At 34.6% G+C, this 15,482-nt stretch overlaps 1 protein-coding gene across 1 annotated transcript; it reads left to right on the top strand.

Annotated features, from left to right (window-relative positions):
- The first annotated feature begins 1,316 nt into the window (after positions 1-1,316).
- On the top strand, positions 1,317-14,891 carry LOC141389206 (GILT-like protein 3). Its single transcript, XM_073960371.1, has 5 exons — positions 1,317-1,616; positions 13,898-14,056; positions 14,123-14,290; positions 14,474-14,614; positions 14,682-14,891. The coding sequence occupies exons 1-5, from the start codon at positions 1,563-1,565 to the stop codon at positions 14,784-14,786; spliced, it is 627 nt and encodes a 208-aa protein (XP_073816472.1). The 5' UTR covers positions 1,317-1,562; the 3' UTR covers positions 14,787-14,891.
- The last annotated feature ends 591 nt before the right edge of the window (positions 14,892-15,482 follow it).

Raw genomic sequence — 15,482 nt, forward strand, 5'->3', positions numbered from 1 at the left:
ACAGTTATGATTCAGTTTCTGTATTGTGTTGTATTCTTTAAGCATACTACTGAGAATATATTAGTACAAATACTTTATTAAATACAACTACTTTTAAAGGTATTTTTAGGCAAAATAAATGTTGGTAGTGGGGTGTGCTAATTGTGTGACCAACACTGTACCTCCAAAATGTACCTCCTTCGCAACATTTTTGAGCATTAATCCTAAACGACATTTTTGTCGGCAAGATGTAATGTCTAAAAAAATACCACAAAATTCTAAAACAATCTTTAATACATAATTTTTGGGGAAAACAATTTTCGTTTTGTTGCCGGCATTCGATCTGTTCGTAGATGAAAGTTTCAATTCACATAGGCTGAGGGTATATCTACATATGTCGCAAAGCCGACTGATTTTGAGTCGCCCTAGCATGATTCAATCGAAATGAACATTTTGGTTTGTTGGGTTCTTTCAATACTATGAGAGAGCGAAGAAGATGTGCTTTAAATGTCAATCGACTTTTTCCATTAATTTATTAGCGCAATTTATAAAGCATTATTTAATACAGCTGTATGTATATATGGATACCTTGAAACAATCTGTTTAAACATTCCAAAAACAACAACATCCAGCAGAGATACACCATCAAATTTTAAACAAAGAATGGTAATGAAAAAATACAAGAAGTGATAAAGACCAATTGCATGGATCATCAAAATACTGATGAACACAAGGCTATATACATATGTACATAACACAGTGACGTAGACAGGGGGAATGCCCAGGGGGGCCTTTCTCCCCGAAATTTTATATTTTCATACATATTTTGAAATTATGTGTTCGTAAAGACATATTTGGTCAGTGTACATACGTGACATAAGATGTATTTATTGTATGTATGAATGCGTGTACAGTATGTATTGAAGCTGTGTGTACAGATCTGGGTAAGTACATATGTGAATACACTAAAAGTGGACATATTATACTAACCCCAATTAAAAGAACATTGCTCCAAATGTTTTACGTTGTTTATGTTTGTGTCAAAATGTATGAAGATCTTTATCACCATACATTATGAACATACTATATGTTTTTACATATGTATGGACATACGTATGTGTATACATATGTATATTATTTTATTCAGCTATGTATGTATGTGTTTCTTCTTTTCATTTCTTCACATTCATATCAACACAATTTTGTATTTCTTGCATTTGGAGAATTCTGCTTTGTTTTTTGGGGGGCCTATAATCTCCCCAATCTACAAAACAACCAACAACCAGCTGAGAACAAAAAACAAAGTATCACTTTGGATTGGATCGGATTCAATGGATGAATAGATCAATGTGAGAAATGAAATTAATTTTTTCTCGGTTTTATTTCTCGCCTTAGTTTCATCGTAAAAGTCGTTGTGGAAAGACGCGCTAGAAATTGAAACCATCGGCACCACAACCAACCAACTAAATAAAAGTTCATTAAATTCTATTTCGAAAAAAATCATTCTTCTTTGTTTTAAAGAAAATAACGTTATTGTTTTTGTTTGAAATTTGCTTTTGTTGTCTGACTGACACATTGGCATAATGAGATCTTTTGTTTCGTTATCATTTCTTTGTGCATTAATCGTACTGACCAATGTGAGTTTGAATACAGTAAAAACGTGAAATTTAAATAATATACATTGTGCAAAAAATTCTACCAAAAAACAAAATACATATTTTGAACAATTTAAATGCAATCATTTAATAGAGAAAATAATGTGCTCACTTGAAACATGTGATTTTATTTCAAAATAAAATACAATTTTATTAAAACTGAATTGGATTTTAAATAAACCCAAATGACACACTAATCGAAATAAAAACCTTAACTGACCTAAAGTATCTATCGTTGCGTTCAAACATCGTCGAACAGAAAATGTATACTATGAGCGTCAAAATAAAGTGTACACTATAGGTTTCATGTTTAATATATGTGTTTAACAATATAAGTGTTTAAACAATATAATAATACCAAAAGTAATAAGAGAGGGTTTTTAATCGTCTAACATTGGTACTAAAAGTGTTAAATATTGTACTGTGTAAACATTAGGGTTATGACTTTTTTATAACCTCATATCCATATATCATACATAGCATGATGAGTTTCTACATAAGATTACACAAAGTGATTCGGTGGAAAAAACCTCAAGCACAATTTTTTTTAAATTGAATTTATCAGAAAGAAGGCCAACTTTTGAAGTCACTGTCAGCAGATATATAATTAAAAACCAGTAAGGAAAGGATCAAAGTCGGGCGGGGCCGACTATATGATACCCTACACCACTGTGAATATGTAAAATATAAATCGGAGCTATATCCAGATCTTAACCGATTTTGATATAATTTGGCACATTTATTTCCAGACCGAATTCAGTCACACATTCCAAATATCATTGAAATCGGACTTATATATCGTGTTTGGAGCAGAAAATACACGAAATCGGCCCAAAATATATATGGGTGCTATATCCAAATCTGAACCGATTTCGATATAATTTGGCACATTTATTTCTAGACTAAATTCGGTCACACATTCCAAATTTCATTGAAATCGGAAATATATAGCGTGTTTGGTCCAGAAAATACGTGAAATCGGCTGAAAAAGTATATGGGAGCTATATCCAAATCGGAACCGATTTCGATATAATTTGGCACACTTATTTCCAGACTGAATTCAGTCACACATTCCAAATTTCATCGAAATCGGACGTATATAGCGTGTTTGGTGCAGCAAATACGTGAAATCGGGCGAACATATATATGGGAGCTATATCCAAATCGGAACCGATTTCGATATAATTTGGCACACTTATTTCTAGACCGAATTCAAAATTTCATCAAAATCGGACGTATATAGCGTGTTTGGTGCAGCAAATACGTGAAATCGGGCGAAAATATATATGGGAGCTATATAGAAATCTGAATCGATTTTCCCCAAAAGCAATAGCGTTCTTCCTATGGCTAAAAAAGTTGTAGTCCCCAATTTTCAGCGAAATCGGTCAACAAATGCGACCTGTATGTTGCGAACGGACGGACATGCATAAATCGACTCAGAAATAAACTTTAGAGCCACATGAGATAAAAAATATTTTTTTTAAATTCGATTTGTGCGTGAATAAACGTTATTTTAGTCATTTTGAGAAAAAAATGCCGAAAAGTCATAACCCTAGTAAACATATCACTGTGTATGTAAAAGGATGAGAAAGGAGGTGGTTTTGAAATTTGTTTTTTAAGAAATGACAAATTTGAAAATATACATAAGTGGGTGCCACCGTGGTGCAATGGTATGCACGCCCGCCTTGCACGCAGAAGGTCGGCGGTTCGATTCCCCGGCCAAGCAACATCAAACATTTCGTTAGTTATACAACCACTACACACGGTTTTTTTATTTATTTAATTGTTCCACAAACATCCCAGATGGGACAAGGGAGTCTTCTCTCATATCAATGAGTGCACCCCGATTCATATTAGCTCAATGATATGGGCCCTACTGTTTATCGCCGAGTCCGAACGGCGTGTCTTAAGACACCACATGTAGAGAAGTTTTACATGGCTGAAATACTCAGGAAATGTCGCCCACATTACTGAGGGGTATTTTTGCCACCGTTGAAATTTGTTTGATGTTGCTTGGGCGGGGAATCGAACCCACGACCTTCAGCGTGCAAGGCGGGTGTGCATACCATTGCACCACGGTGGCAACCCTACACTACACACGGTGTTATAGGGTTTTTTGCACATTTCAGGCTATTTTCTCAGGAAGTATGGACATGCCCTTGATGAAACTTGTACCGTCGTATGGAGGGCAGTGATTACTAGTTGATACAAAAAAAAATCAATGCGATTCGAGAGCAGGTCCTAAAATTAACTTTACTGAAATTTTGTGTGTGAGGTACCCGAAAAAGTGGACAGATTGAGTCCATATTGGAACCTAATCTATGTCTGGTAGAAATTTCAAAGTATGGGCCAAACAGGTTACTGCCTTCAAGAGTTATCGTACGCACAAATTTTCCGAACTTTTTGAACTTTTGTGGGGGAGGTACTGGATGGAGTGGACCGATATAACCCATCTTCGAACTTAAACTAAGTGTGGACAAAATATTACGAAAGCCAAATCATGGACCGAATCGGTTGATCCGTTCGAGAGTTATCATGCGCTCCAGCCAGACAGACAGACGGACGGACATGGCTAAATCAACTCCAAATTGTCTGAAACGGATTTCGTCCAAACATACTTGGGGTCTAAAACCATTATTTCGATGAGGCACATTTTGCCCGTATATATACGCCCGTTAGCATAAATGGTGAGGGTATAAAAATGTTGCGAAGGTAGTGGATCTTATTGTATGAGTTATTTTTTCGATACATATCGCGACCACTTGTCATTTCTGTTGATCACCGTATATTTTAGAACTTTTGTACTTAAAGAAAAAAGTGGATCGATATAACCTATTTTCGTACATAAACTAAGTTTGGAGAAAATATTACGAGATCCAAAGTTTGTACCAAATCAGTTGCTCCGATTAAGAGATATCGCACGTAACATTTTAGATTATATTTTTGAATTTTTGTGGGGGAGGTACCGGAAGGATTAGGCTGATAGGCACAATCTTCGAAATTTATTTAATAGCCCAGTCAAAATAGACATTGAAATAGCAAAAATTCCCACAGAGCTGAATTTTGGTGGAGAGCTAAGGTTTGCCATTAGCAGCAACGTCCTAAAAGTCCCCATCGATCCCATGTGTGCAAAAAAAGTTATTCGGGGTCAAAAGCCAAATTTTAAGGGTTTTTAGGTTTTCGGATTTATTTTTTGAAAACGGTTGATCTAATCAAAAAGTGATTAAAGTAAATATTGTAGACAGAAAAGTTATCTACAAGTTTGGTATTTATAATTTTTTCCCTATGCACATATAAGGGAAATATGCACATATTCAGACGAACCGGCTAAAATAAGCGAAGTAAACGGGTCTGTCCCCCCAAAGATATATATTTTCTTGAAGAGCGAAATTATACCTATCTTTTAGAAACAATTCCAACAAAATCGGAGTTTAGTAGAGTTATTCAATGTTAGAGTAATTTTATGCAAAAATAGACCATTTAACCCACATGTATAATCGAAAGCCCAACGGGAACGACTCCAACGAAAACTCTCCGATTTCTTTCAAGTTTTGTCTGAAGGTAGGGTTTGTTGCGCTGATTACGGAAATGTATAATTTTCAAGGATGGCGGATCCGGTTCGCCGGTTATTCGACCCTAAAGGCCAAATTTAAAAACCGGGTTAGACCCGGTTCTACTGAACCGATTACTGCAAAGTAGATATCTTTTGAAAGCTTATGGAAGAACCTAACACATAGTGTCGTTACTTTAACCGGTTCGCCTCATAATGTACTTACGCGGCTAATTTTTTATTTGACCTTCAGATCACGATATCTCGAAAATGGTAAGTCTTTTTTAAAAATCGTGAAGACCAATCTTGTAGATAATTATTAAATCTACAACTTTTACTTTAGCCGGCTTTTGCTAAGTCTTACCGTTTTTGAGAAAAATTAAAAAAAAAACTGAATAATGCCTCCAAAATTGACCTTTGACACCGAATAACATTTTTTTTTGCACACATGGAATCGATGGGGACTTTTAGGACGTTGCTACTAATGGTGAAACCTAGCTCTCCACCAAAATTCAGCTCTGTGGGAATTTTTGCTATTCCCCCTTATACGCATGTCTATTTTGACTGGGCTATTAAGATTCACATTAATATTATGAATGTTGTCGTGAGCGCCATCCAATACACAAGGTGGCCGTATGGGTTTTTTTTACAACTTTCGGGTCATTTTCAAGGGAAGCATGGTCTTGCCCCTGAAAAAAATTGTATCGTAGTAAGGGGGCAGCAAACTATTCGAAAGTTGGCCTTAAACTGTACTTTTTCCAAAATTTTGTGTGTGAGGTACTCGAAGGAGTGGACCAATATAGTCCATATTCGAAATATTATGATATGCAAAGTATGGACCAAATCGCTTATTGCCTCTTAGAGTTATCGTGCGTACTATTTTAGGGAAAAGTTTTGAATTTTTGTGAGGGAGGTACCCGCAGAAGTGAACCGATATGGTCCATCTTCGAAAAATAATATTAAGGCCAAAATTTTGACCGAATTTATTGATCCGTTCGAGAGCTATAGTGCACTCCAGCCAGCCAAACAGACGGACGGGCATTGCTAAATCGGCCCCAAGTTGTCTGAAACGGATTACGTCCAAACATACTTAGAGTCTAGGACCGTTATTTCGATGAAACACATTTTGGCCGTCGCACAGTGGCCAAATCTCCGAAAAACCTGGCCAAAAATCGAAAAAAAAACTTTTATCAATTTACGCTAAATAGTGTCAAATATTGTTTATAGGGTCCCACTGCGTGTAGTTATGAAAAAATATATATGTTTCTTGTTTAGTAAGTGGGTAGTATGTCAAAGTGACCCTATTAAGAAAAAAAATTTTCTCAATATATAAGTTCTTTATTATAATATTGAAAATAAACGACGGTTTTTTAATATTTGTTGGTGTAACTGTAATGAAAGGTATGTGAAACGAATTTAAAATGTTCAGTGTTGCCAATAAAGTGCGCGTTTTTTTAATAATTGGACTTCGTACTTGCTGATTTTTTATGGGTCAATTTTCACAATAAATGATGAAAATAGTTGTGAGTAAGATCGAGTTGGGCTGTGTACCTTACCATTTCATAAAAAGGAAAGAGTTTGTTTTACCAATACTCAGAAATCCTCATACATATATGTCCTTGATCAGTATAATTCTGATCTACCCGTGTCCATCTGTTGCAATCACCCTTGAGTCCACAATAATTGAGCTAGAACGCTATATTCTTGGAACCGCGCGTATTATTACCATCGGCAGGTCAGGTTCAAAGATCGGGCCACGTTTTGGTATAGGTCCCATATAACTATAATACCGATTTTCGGTATTTTGAGAATTTTAGCTACATTTTTTGAGCGAACTAGCTGTAATTTGGCATTTTAGGTTCTTAATGTTCCCATCCCTTCTCCACTAAAAATTGTCTATATAGGTCCATGTTTTGGTATAGCCCCATATATCAGTACCTCCCGATTTTCGTAATTTTGATAATTTCAGCTACATTTTTGTTGACCGAACTAAATGTAATTTGACATTTGAGATTTCCAGTGAACAAAAAATTGAGGATTTTATGTACATTTTCTAACCGAACTAGCTGAAATTTCACGTTCTTCGTGGCCACAAAGCTTCACCACCAAAACTTGTCTACATAGATCCATGTTTTGGTATAGCACATATAACAGTACCTCCCGATTTTAGGTATTTTGAGGGTTTTAGCAACATTTTTGACCAACGACTTGTAATTGTCATTTGATTTTACCTAATCTAACCCTACCCTACATAACCTTGAGTTCTTATGTTTTTCAGGTCGCTAGTTTAATTTTTCATATTTTTTAACCCTCAGACGGTCATTAAAGGGGTCTTTTGGTCCCTTATCCTATAAAATGTGATCGTATCAGATCAAAATATTCTAAAGATTTGTTCGCCATCAATTTTTACTATAGGTCTTGGAATACACCAAAACTCTATATCTTACCTAAACTCCAGAAATATGCAAAATTATAAACACATTTTAGGGTTAAGGGCGTACTTCATGTGGGTTTTGGCAAAATTGCCATACAAAGCATCATTTTAGAAGAACGGCGTCAAAGACAAAAATATTCTCCGCTAAATTTCACTATAATAATGAAATGACATCTCTCTAAGCAATGAAATCTCTATTTACATTACATACCAAGGAAATATCGGTAAGAATTTTGCCAAAAAAAAAAAAAAAAAAAAAAAACAAGAAACTAAAATAGGATTGCAAGCTTCCACCAGTTCTACAGTTTTGGAAATATTTGAGTTTTGGAAATATTTGAGTTTTGGAAATATTTGAGTTAAGATCACTTGGAATCCTTGCACTTTAGGTGTATAATGTCTTTGGCAACTTTACTGACAAGAATCCGGGGAATATTTTTCTTAAAAAAATTAACCCTCGTCCGAGTCATAAAAGGGGTCCTTTTGGTCCCTTTTTCCACAAATCTTTAAAATCCGCCCATTTTCTTGGATTAGATTTTTATAGATAGATTTTTTTCAATATTTTCAACTCTAGAATGCATTTGAAGACTATTATTCCAAACCAAAATTTGTTTTTTGTAACACAAATATGTGCTTATTTTGGCTATAATATCCTAACTACTATCCCGATGATTATACGTTTGGTCTCATTAGATTCCCCGTGGAGTCTTTATTTAAAATTGTTTTTTTTTTATAATTTTTGACGGATAAATGGACCTATATTTTGAAAAAAATCCGGATTACATTTAAAATTTGCCTTACCCTTTGGCGAACAATGCCAAATCTTTTCCACTAATAAACTAGTTGTTTTAAAATATTAAAACAACAACAATGGGATTAAGCCAGACTATTTTGAAAAAAACAAAATTTTGAACATTTTTTGTAAATTCCGCGAATGCTGAGTAACATTTTACAAATATTATGCAATCTACTTAATGACGTCACTTCGTGATAACTTTTTAGTGACAATTGTGCTCAATAAAATAAATAGCGTTTTTATAATAATTTTTTCTTAAAAGCAGAAGTAAATCTGCGATAACATTTGTCCGCAACAACAAAAAATTTGCTCGCAAGCGGATTTGTACTGGGGAATTTTTTTCTTAACCTACATATGTACCAAAAATCGTTGATGTAGCGCGAAAAGAAAAATTTAAATTTTTTGGAAATGGAATATGAAATAATTGGCAACATTTCCCATATACCCTCGTTAGCATAAATGGTGAGGTTATAAAAATGTTGCGAAGGTAGTGGATCTTATTGTATGAGTTATTCTTTCGATAGACCACTTGTCATTTCTGTTGGTCACCGTATACTTTTGAACATTTTTGTATATTATATGAGGACTTGCAAAAATATCCAAATGATCTTAGAAAAGAATTTAAACTGCACTTAAACAAAAAAAAGTGGATCGATATAACCTATTTTCGAACATAAACTAAGTTTGGAGAAAATATTACGAGATCTAAAGTTTGAACCAAATCAGTTGCTCCGTTTAAGAGATATCGCACGTACCATTAATCTCTCTAAGCAATGAAATCTCTATTTACATTACATACCAAGGAAATATCGGTATCAATTTTGCCAAAAAAAAAAAAAAAAAAAAAAAAAAAAAAACAAGAAACTAAAATAGGATTGCTAGCTTCCACCAGTTCTACAGTTTTGGAAATATTTGAGTTTTGGAAATATTTGAGTTAAGATCACTTGGAATCCTTGCACTTTAGGTGCATAATGTCTTTGGCAACTTTACTGACAAGAATCCGAGGAATATTTTTCTTAAAAAAATTAACCCTCGTCCGAGTCATAAAAGGGGTCCTTTTGGTCCCTTTTTCCACAAATCTTTAAAATCTCCTATAAAATGTGGTCGGATCAGACCAAAATATTCTAGAAATTTTTTCGCCATAAAATTTGATGGAGAAATGCCCAAGGATGCCTCTATCTCACGGTATATAACATGGCGATATTGCATTATTCATTCAAACACGGCTTAATCTTTTTGGCACAACGCCCGTTTTTGGACGACGCTCACGACCTTCGCCTTTTTGCGAGTGTCGGCCAAGATTGAATTTATTAAACCAGTTTTTCATATTGCTATAGGATGGCCATTTATCGTCAAACAAAGATTTAATTTGATCGATACCCTCTTGCCGTAATTATCCACGTTGAAAGTTGTGAAAAATGATAGGACGAAAATATCCACAAGTATATTCCATGTTTTTTTTATACCCTCAGCATTTATGCTAACGAGGGTATATGAGGAAAAGTCAAAATTTTTTAGTTTCCATGAAGCCAAGTTTTGCACTATTCTAATACGCGAACTATTGTAGTTTACCAGTAACTATGACTATTGCTGGATTAATTTAGATGTTTTTGTATAAAGCTCAAAAATTTAGCAAAAAAATTTAATTTACGTGGTAGTTACGACCGCGTAGAGGAAAAAAAATAGGTAAAAACACGTTGAAGCTAAACAGGTTTTTTACATTGGTATTCGATTTCTGATTAAACCATTCAAATGACTGACATCTGTCCAAAGTAAAAGTAGGAGAATACAAAATGAAGATTACACTTCTAATGTATCACTTTCCAAAATTTCCAGTGCATCCACCTTTTATGGATGCTGACATTTTGAAGCCGGATTTCAGGTGTTTTTTGTATTTTTTATGTAACTGGGACGCGCATTCGGATATTTCGAAAAACCAATTATAGGATTAAAGAACTCGCAATTTCGCATAATCTGATATGTATATTGAGTATGTAGCCCACACAGCAGCAGAGTAATCTACTGCCAAAGGCCAAAATTTAGTGCGATATTTTTTCTAAAAAAACTATTTTTTGGGTACAGTATTTACAATATCGTTTTGAGTGTGCTGGTACCCCGCGATATTTTAGTTTTTCGACGATCCGGATCATATGAATCACAGATCGTAAAAATCCATCTACTAGAACGGCGGAAATGGCTACAGTATTTTTTGCTTACCTGCACAATCAAAAATTGCACGAGTTCTTGTGCAGCAATCCCCAAAATGCAGGAATCTTAAATTCGCTTACCTGCACAACAAGGCCGATATCTTCAATATTACTTACGTGCATATGATGTGCAGCTATAAGCAATGTAGAAATAATAAAGTGGGAGACATTTCATGTTCGGGAGAGAAAACGTTACAATTGTTTACAATTCATTATCTTTTCTTGTGTTGTATTTGTTTTGCACACTTCTTATCAATACAAAATTAGAGTGGTTGAATTTTATCCTTGTTTTGAGTTCGCAAAAAATTTAAAAATTTTCCTTGTGCAGATATATGTAAATTTTACAACCAAATTGAAGTAAAATCATCAAAATTTTGATGCAGCTATGCCGAAAATGCTGCAATTGAATGTGCACTAAAACATAATATCTTCAAGGGAATCTAGAGAATAGTTGCCTATAAACAGATTTTTGGTCAGGTAACGCCAAAATGCAGCTATGAATGATGCAGGTAACCAGAAATTACTGTACTGCAAAAATTGAAAAATTTGCGAAAAATGTTTTTCAAAATATCGCTGACTAATTCGCGTTTTATGTGGATCGTTTCCATTTCAATGAAGAAAGTGAATCATCACTCGCGTTTGTGTGAAAACAGCGGTTTGAAAAATTTAGTGGCATGGGAGCTGTATCCGATTTATCCAAAAAATACTGTGTGATGCTACATCCACGGTTCTTGATGGATTTTATTGAAACATGTTTGGATCGATGTATTTTTTCACGGTTGATAGTGAAATCGGATGCGCATAAAAAGTGTATGTACTTTGTGCAAAATATAAGCGTTATACAGTTTATTGCACACTAAACTGCAGACGATGCTACATCTTAGCGGCCAAAGTAAATCCTAGCAAATGTGTACAAATTAAAAGAGAAGAATTCGCTGTATTGGTAAACCGCATGCGCATCAAATGATTTTGAGGATTTCGCGATTTACACGCATTTCAAAATGAACATTACCCGATACAATTTTATTTCAAGATTATACCCCATTTAAAGGAACCCAACATTTAGTTGAACGTTACCTATATCTTCCGCTAGATGTTAGCGTGTTTTCGAGAAGTGATTAGAATAAAAAATGTGATTTATTGCGTGAAATTTAACTAAAATAGAAGAAAAACTCCGACCTATTTTTCTTACATTTTGTTCAACTAACTCACAAAATAAATTTTAATAAATATTTTCTCTTACAAAAATTTTATAAATTTCCTCAATATATTTTTTGTTTTTTGCTATAATATGCAAACCGCTAAACGGATTTGTATAGTTTTGGTTTCATTTGAATCTTCGCGATGTTTAGATTACGTACATATTTTTTATATATTTTTCGGATGCATAAACAGCTTAAATTTTTATAGAACAAGTTGTAAACTACCAATTGTTTTGAATGCTTTCCTAATTTCCGCGAAAATTTACAACTTCTTCACTAAAGTTATGGGACCTCAGTAAACATATAGTATGTAGGGAGCCCCTAATTAAGAGAGTTTCTCAATATAATGATTAGAGTCTTTTAAAGATTTTTTTCTTTTTATCAGAATTGAAACCGCCATAACTTTTGCGCGCAACAACCAAAATTAGTATCTCGAACAGATTTAAGAATGGGATTTTTTTTCCAATCTATGCACCAAAAATCTTTCATGTAGCTTAAAAAAATTTTTTTAATTTTTTTTTTATGGAAAACTAAAAAATTTTGTCTTTTCTTCATATACACTTTCATACGGGCAAAATGTGCCTCATCGAAATAATGGTTTTAGACCCCAAGTATGTTTGGACGAAATGTGTTTCAGACAATTTGGAGTCGATTGAGCAATGTCCGTCCGTCTGCCTGTCTGCCTGTCTGGCTGGCTGGAGCGCACGATAACTCTCGAACGGATGAACCGATTCGGTTCAAATTTTGGCTTTTGTAATACTTTGCCCAAACTTAGTTTAAGTTCGAAGATGGGCTATATCGGTCCACTCCTTCCGGTACCTCCCCCACAAAAGTTCGAAAATGTTCGGAAAATTTGTACGCACGATAACTCTTGAAGGGAGTAACCGATTTGGTCCATACTTTGCCCATCGTAAAATATGTACCAGACATAGATAATGTTTCAATATAGACTCAATCGGCCCATTCCTTCGGGTACCTCCCACACAAAATTTCAGAAAAGTTCAGTTTAGGGCCATCTCTCGAATCGCTCTGATTTTTGTTTTAGCAACTTGTATTCACTGCCCTCCATACGACGGTACAAGTTCCATTAGGGGCAAGTCCATATACTTCCTGAGAAAATATGCTGAAAGTTGCAAAAAACCCCTATGACACCGTGTGACGTGGTTGGAGCGCAAGATAACTCTAGAACGGATCTGCCGATTCGGTCCAAAATTTGGCCTTATTAATATTTTGTCCAAACATAGTTTAAGTTTAAAGATAAGCCATATCGGTCCACTCCTTCAGGTACCTCCCCCACAAAAGTTTGAAAATGTTCGGAAAATTTGTTCATACGGTAACTCTTGAAGGGAGTGGCCGAATTGGTCCATACTTTACACATCATAATATATATACTAGATATAGATCAGGTTCAAATATGGACTATATTTGTCCACTCCATCCGGTACCTCCCACACAAAATTTCGGATAAGTTCACTTTAAGACCTGATATCGAATCACTTTGATTTTTGTTGAAGCAACTTGCATTCGCTGCCTCAATTACGATGGCAAAAGTTTTTTCAGGGCCAAGTCCATACTTATTGAGCAAACATCCCCAAGGGTGTAAAAACCCCCTATGGCACCATATGTAGTGGCTGTAGATCCACTTCCGTTTAGTATCTCCTCCGCAAAACTTTTGATCTCTAATCCTAATGAACATTTTTATCGGTTCAAATTCCTAACATTTTTAAAACCCTGTAAATACATACGTTTTTTGGGAAAAAAAATGTTTCAATATATACAGACTGAGGGTATATCTCTGTCGGCAAAGCCGACTGATACTTTTTTACTTGTTTTAAGTGATTTTTTCAAGTCACTATAAACAACACATGGTCGAATGTCAAACTGTCCTGGGTACGTTTAGGCTAAAAACTGCCAAACTTTCCTATGTATTGCCTAGGCCTCGTAGTTACTGGAAATTACAAAATCAATACAAAAATCAATTTTTTGTTGAAGAAATGTCTTGGGACATTTTCTCCACTTGAATCCAATCATAAACCTTCTATGTATGCATAAACATTTAACTTCTTTTTCATTACAGGCCGAATTGGATTTCGATAAATTAAAAGTGGAAGTCTATTATGAAACACTATGTCCGGATAGTATGCGTTTTGTACGCAATCAATTATATGGCGCCATGATCGATGGTAGCCTGCTGCAGTTTAGCGATTTGGTATTTATACCCTATGGAAAAGTCGGTGTAAGTTATGAAAACTAATTCATCCACAATACAAACCAAAATGAAACAATGTCTGTTCTTTAAAAGTCTTGGACAGATCCCAGCACCAATGTGACCAATCTCTATTGTCAGCATGGTAAGCGTGAATGTGAATTGAATGCCCTGCATGCCTGTATAGTGGAGCATAATACAATGCGAGAACAACTGGACATGATTACCTGCCTATTAAATGGATATTCGACAGACATAGATACGGTGAGTTTTTAAATAACAATTGCTCTGTTCCAGAACCAGCAAGAATCAACTAATTTTACTCTTTTCGATATCATAAGGAAAAATTTTTATCGTCGTAAAATTTGTAGGTTCTTGCAGGTTCTGGAACAGTCACTTTTGTCATTGTTATTAAATCGCTAAAAAATATTTTTTTAAATTTTTTAGTGTGCCAAACAATTGAATATTGATGTTACGGCAGCCAAAAATTGTAAAGCCACAAGATCCACGGTGGATATTTTAAAGAAATACGGAGATATGACAAATTCAATTGATATGACATTTGTGCCATCGATTGGTATTGGTGGGGTAAGTGGTGGAATTAATCTTTGAAATGCGTGTTATTTTATTTTTTAATCTTTGTATTTTTTATCAGGTCTTTGATCCCTGGAAACAAAGAAGTATTCTTCACAATTTCGCCAAGGTATTTTGTCGTAAATATAAAGAAAAATATAATGTCGATTTGCGCGATTGCTATTGAATGAATTTTAGCTGATGGAAGTGTTAAAGATATCAAAATAGAATGTTTTAATTTTGCTGCATTTGTGATATTCAAATAAAGTTTTAAATACCAAATATATAAAAATATTGGATTTTATTTATAGTACAACCGTAAGAAGAAATCAAATTATGTATATAGCCTTATATTGATAATTTTCTGCGTGGAGTTTTCTACCCATTGTACATTGGTCCCACTTGTATTGGAAGGTGCGACAAAAATATTTAGAATCGTCGGATCAATCTGTTTTTTTTTTCAGTATATGCTAAAAATAAGTAAAAACAAAATTGTAAAAAATCATCAATATGGGTTCAGTTTTTCCTATAGCCCCCATGTAGCGGCACAACCCGATTGCAGGTATTTTGAAGCTTTTATCACATATTTACTTGACTGTACTTTGGTATTTGAGGTTCCCAATGGTCAAAAACCTTCTGAGCCAAAAATTGAAGTCTTGGGTCCAGGTTTCAGTATAGCCCTCATATAAAGGTACCTCCCTATTTCAGTTATATTGAGGTTTTTATCTACATTTTCGGTTCGAATTGGTTATAATTTTCTATTTGGAGTTCTTAGTGGTCAAAAATCGTCTCCGACTGGTATCGTGGACAGGACAGGATACAAATTATTCCATTTAAGGTCAGAATATTTCATGGTAGGGGATATAATAAAGTTCTGTAGCAT

This window comes from Musca autumnalis, unplaced genomic scaffold, assembly GCF_047663935.1.
Source record: "Musca autumnalis isolate F117 unplaced genomic scaffold, ASM4766393v1 scaffold_1, whole genome shotgun sequence".
In the NCBI taxonomy this organism is placed as follows: Eukaryota; Metazoa; Arthropoda; class Insecta; order Diptera; family Muscidae; genus Musca; species Musca autumnalis.

Bases quoted from the DNA above. Each gene is read 5' to 3' on its own strand.
- LOC141389206 (XM_073960371.1), top strand. From the start codon at position 1,563: ATGAGATCTTTTGTTTCGTTATCATTTCTTTGTGCATTAATCGTACTG. The intron at 1,617-13,897 runs GTGAGTTTGAAT...TTTTCATTACAG, and splicing joins CATTAATCGTACTGACCAAT to GCCGAATTGGATTTCGATAA. The intron at 14,291-14,473 runs GTGAGTTTTTAA...TAAATTTTTTAG, and splicing joins ATTCGACAGACATAGATACG to TGTGCCAAACAATTGAATAT.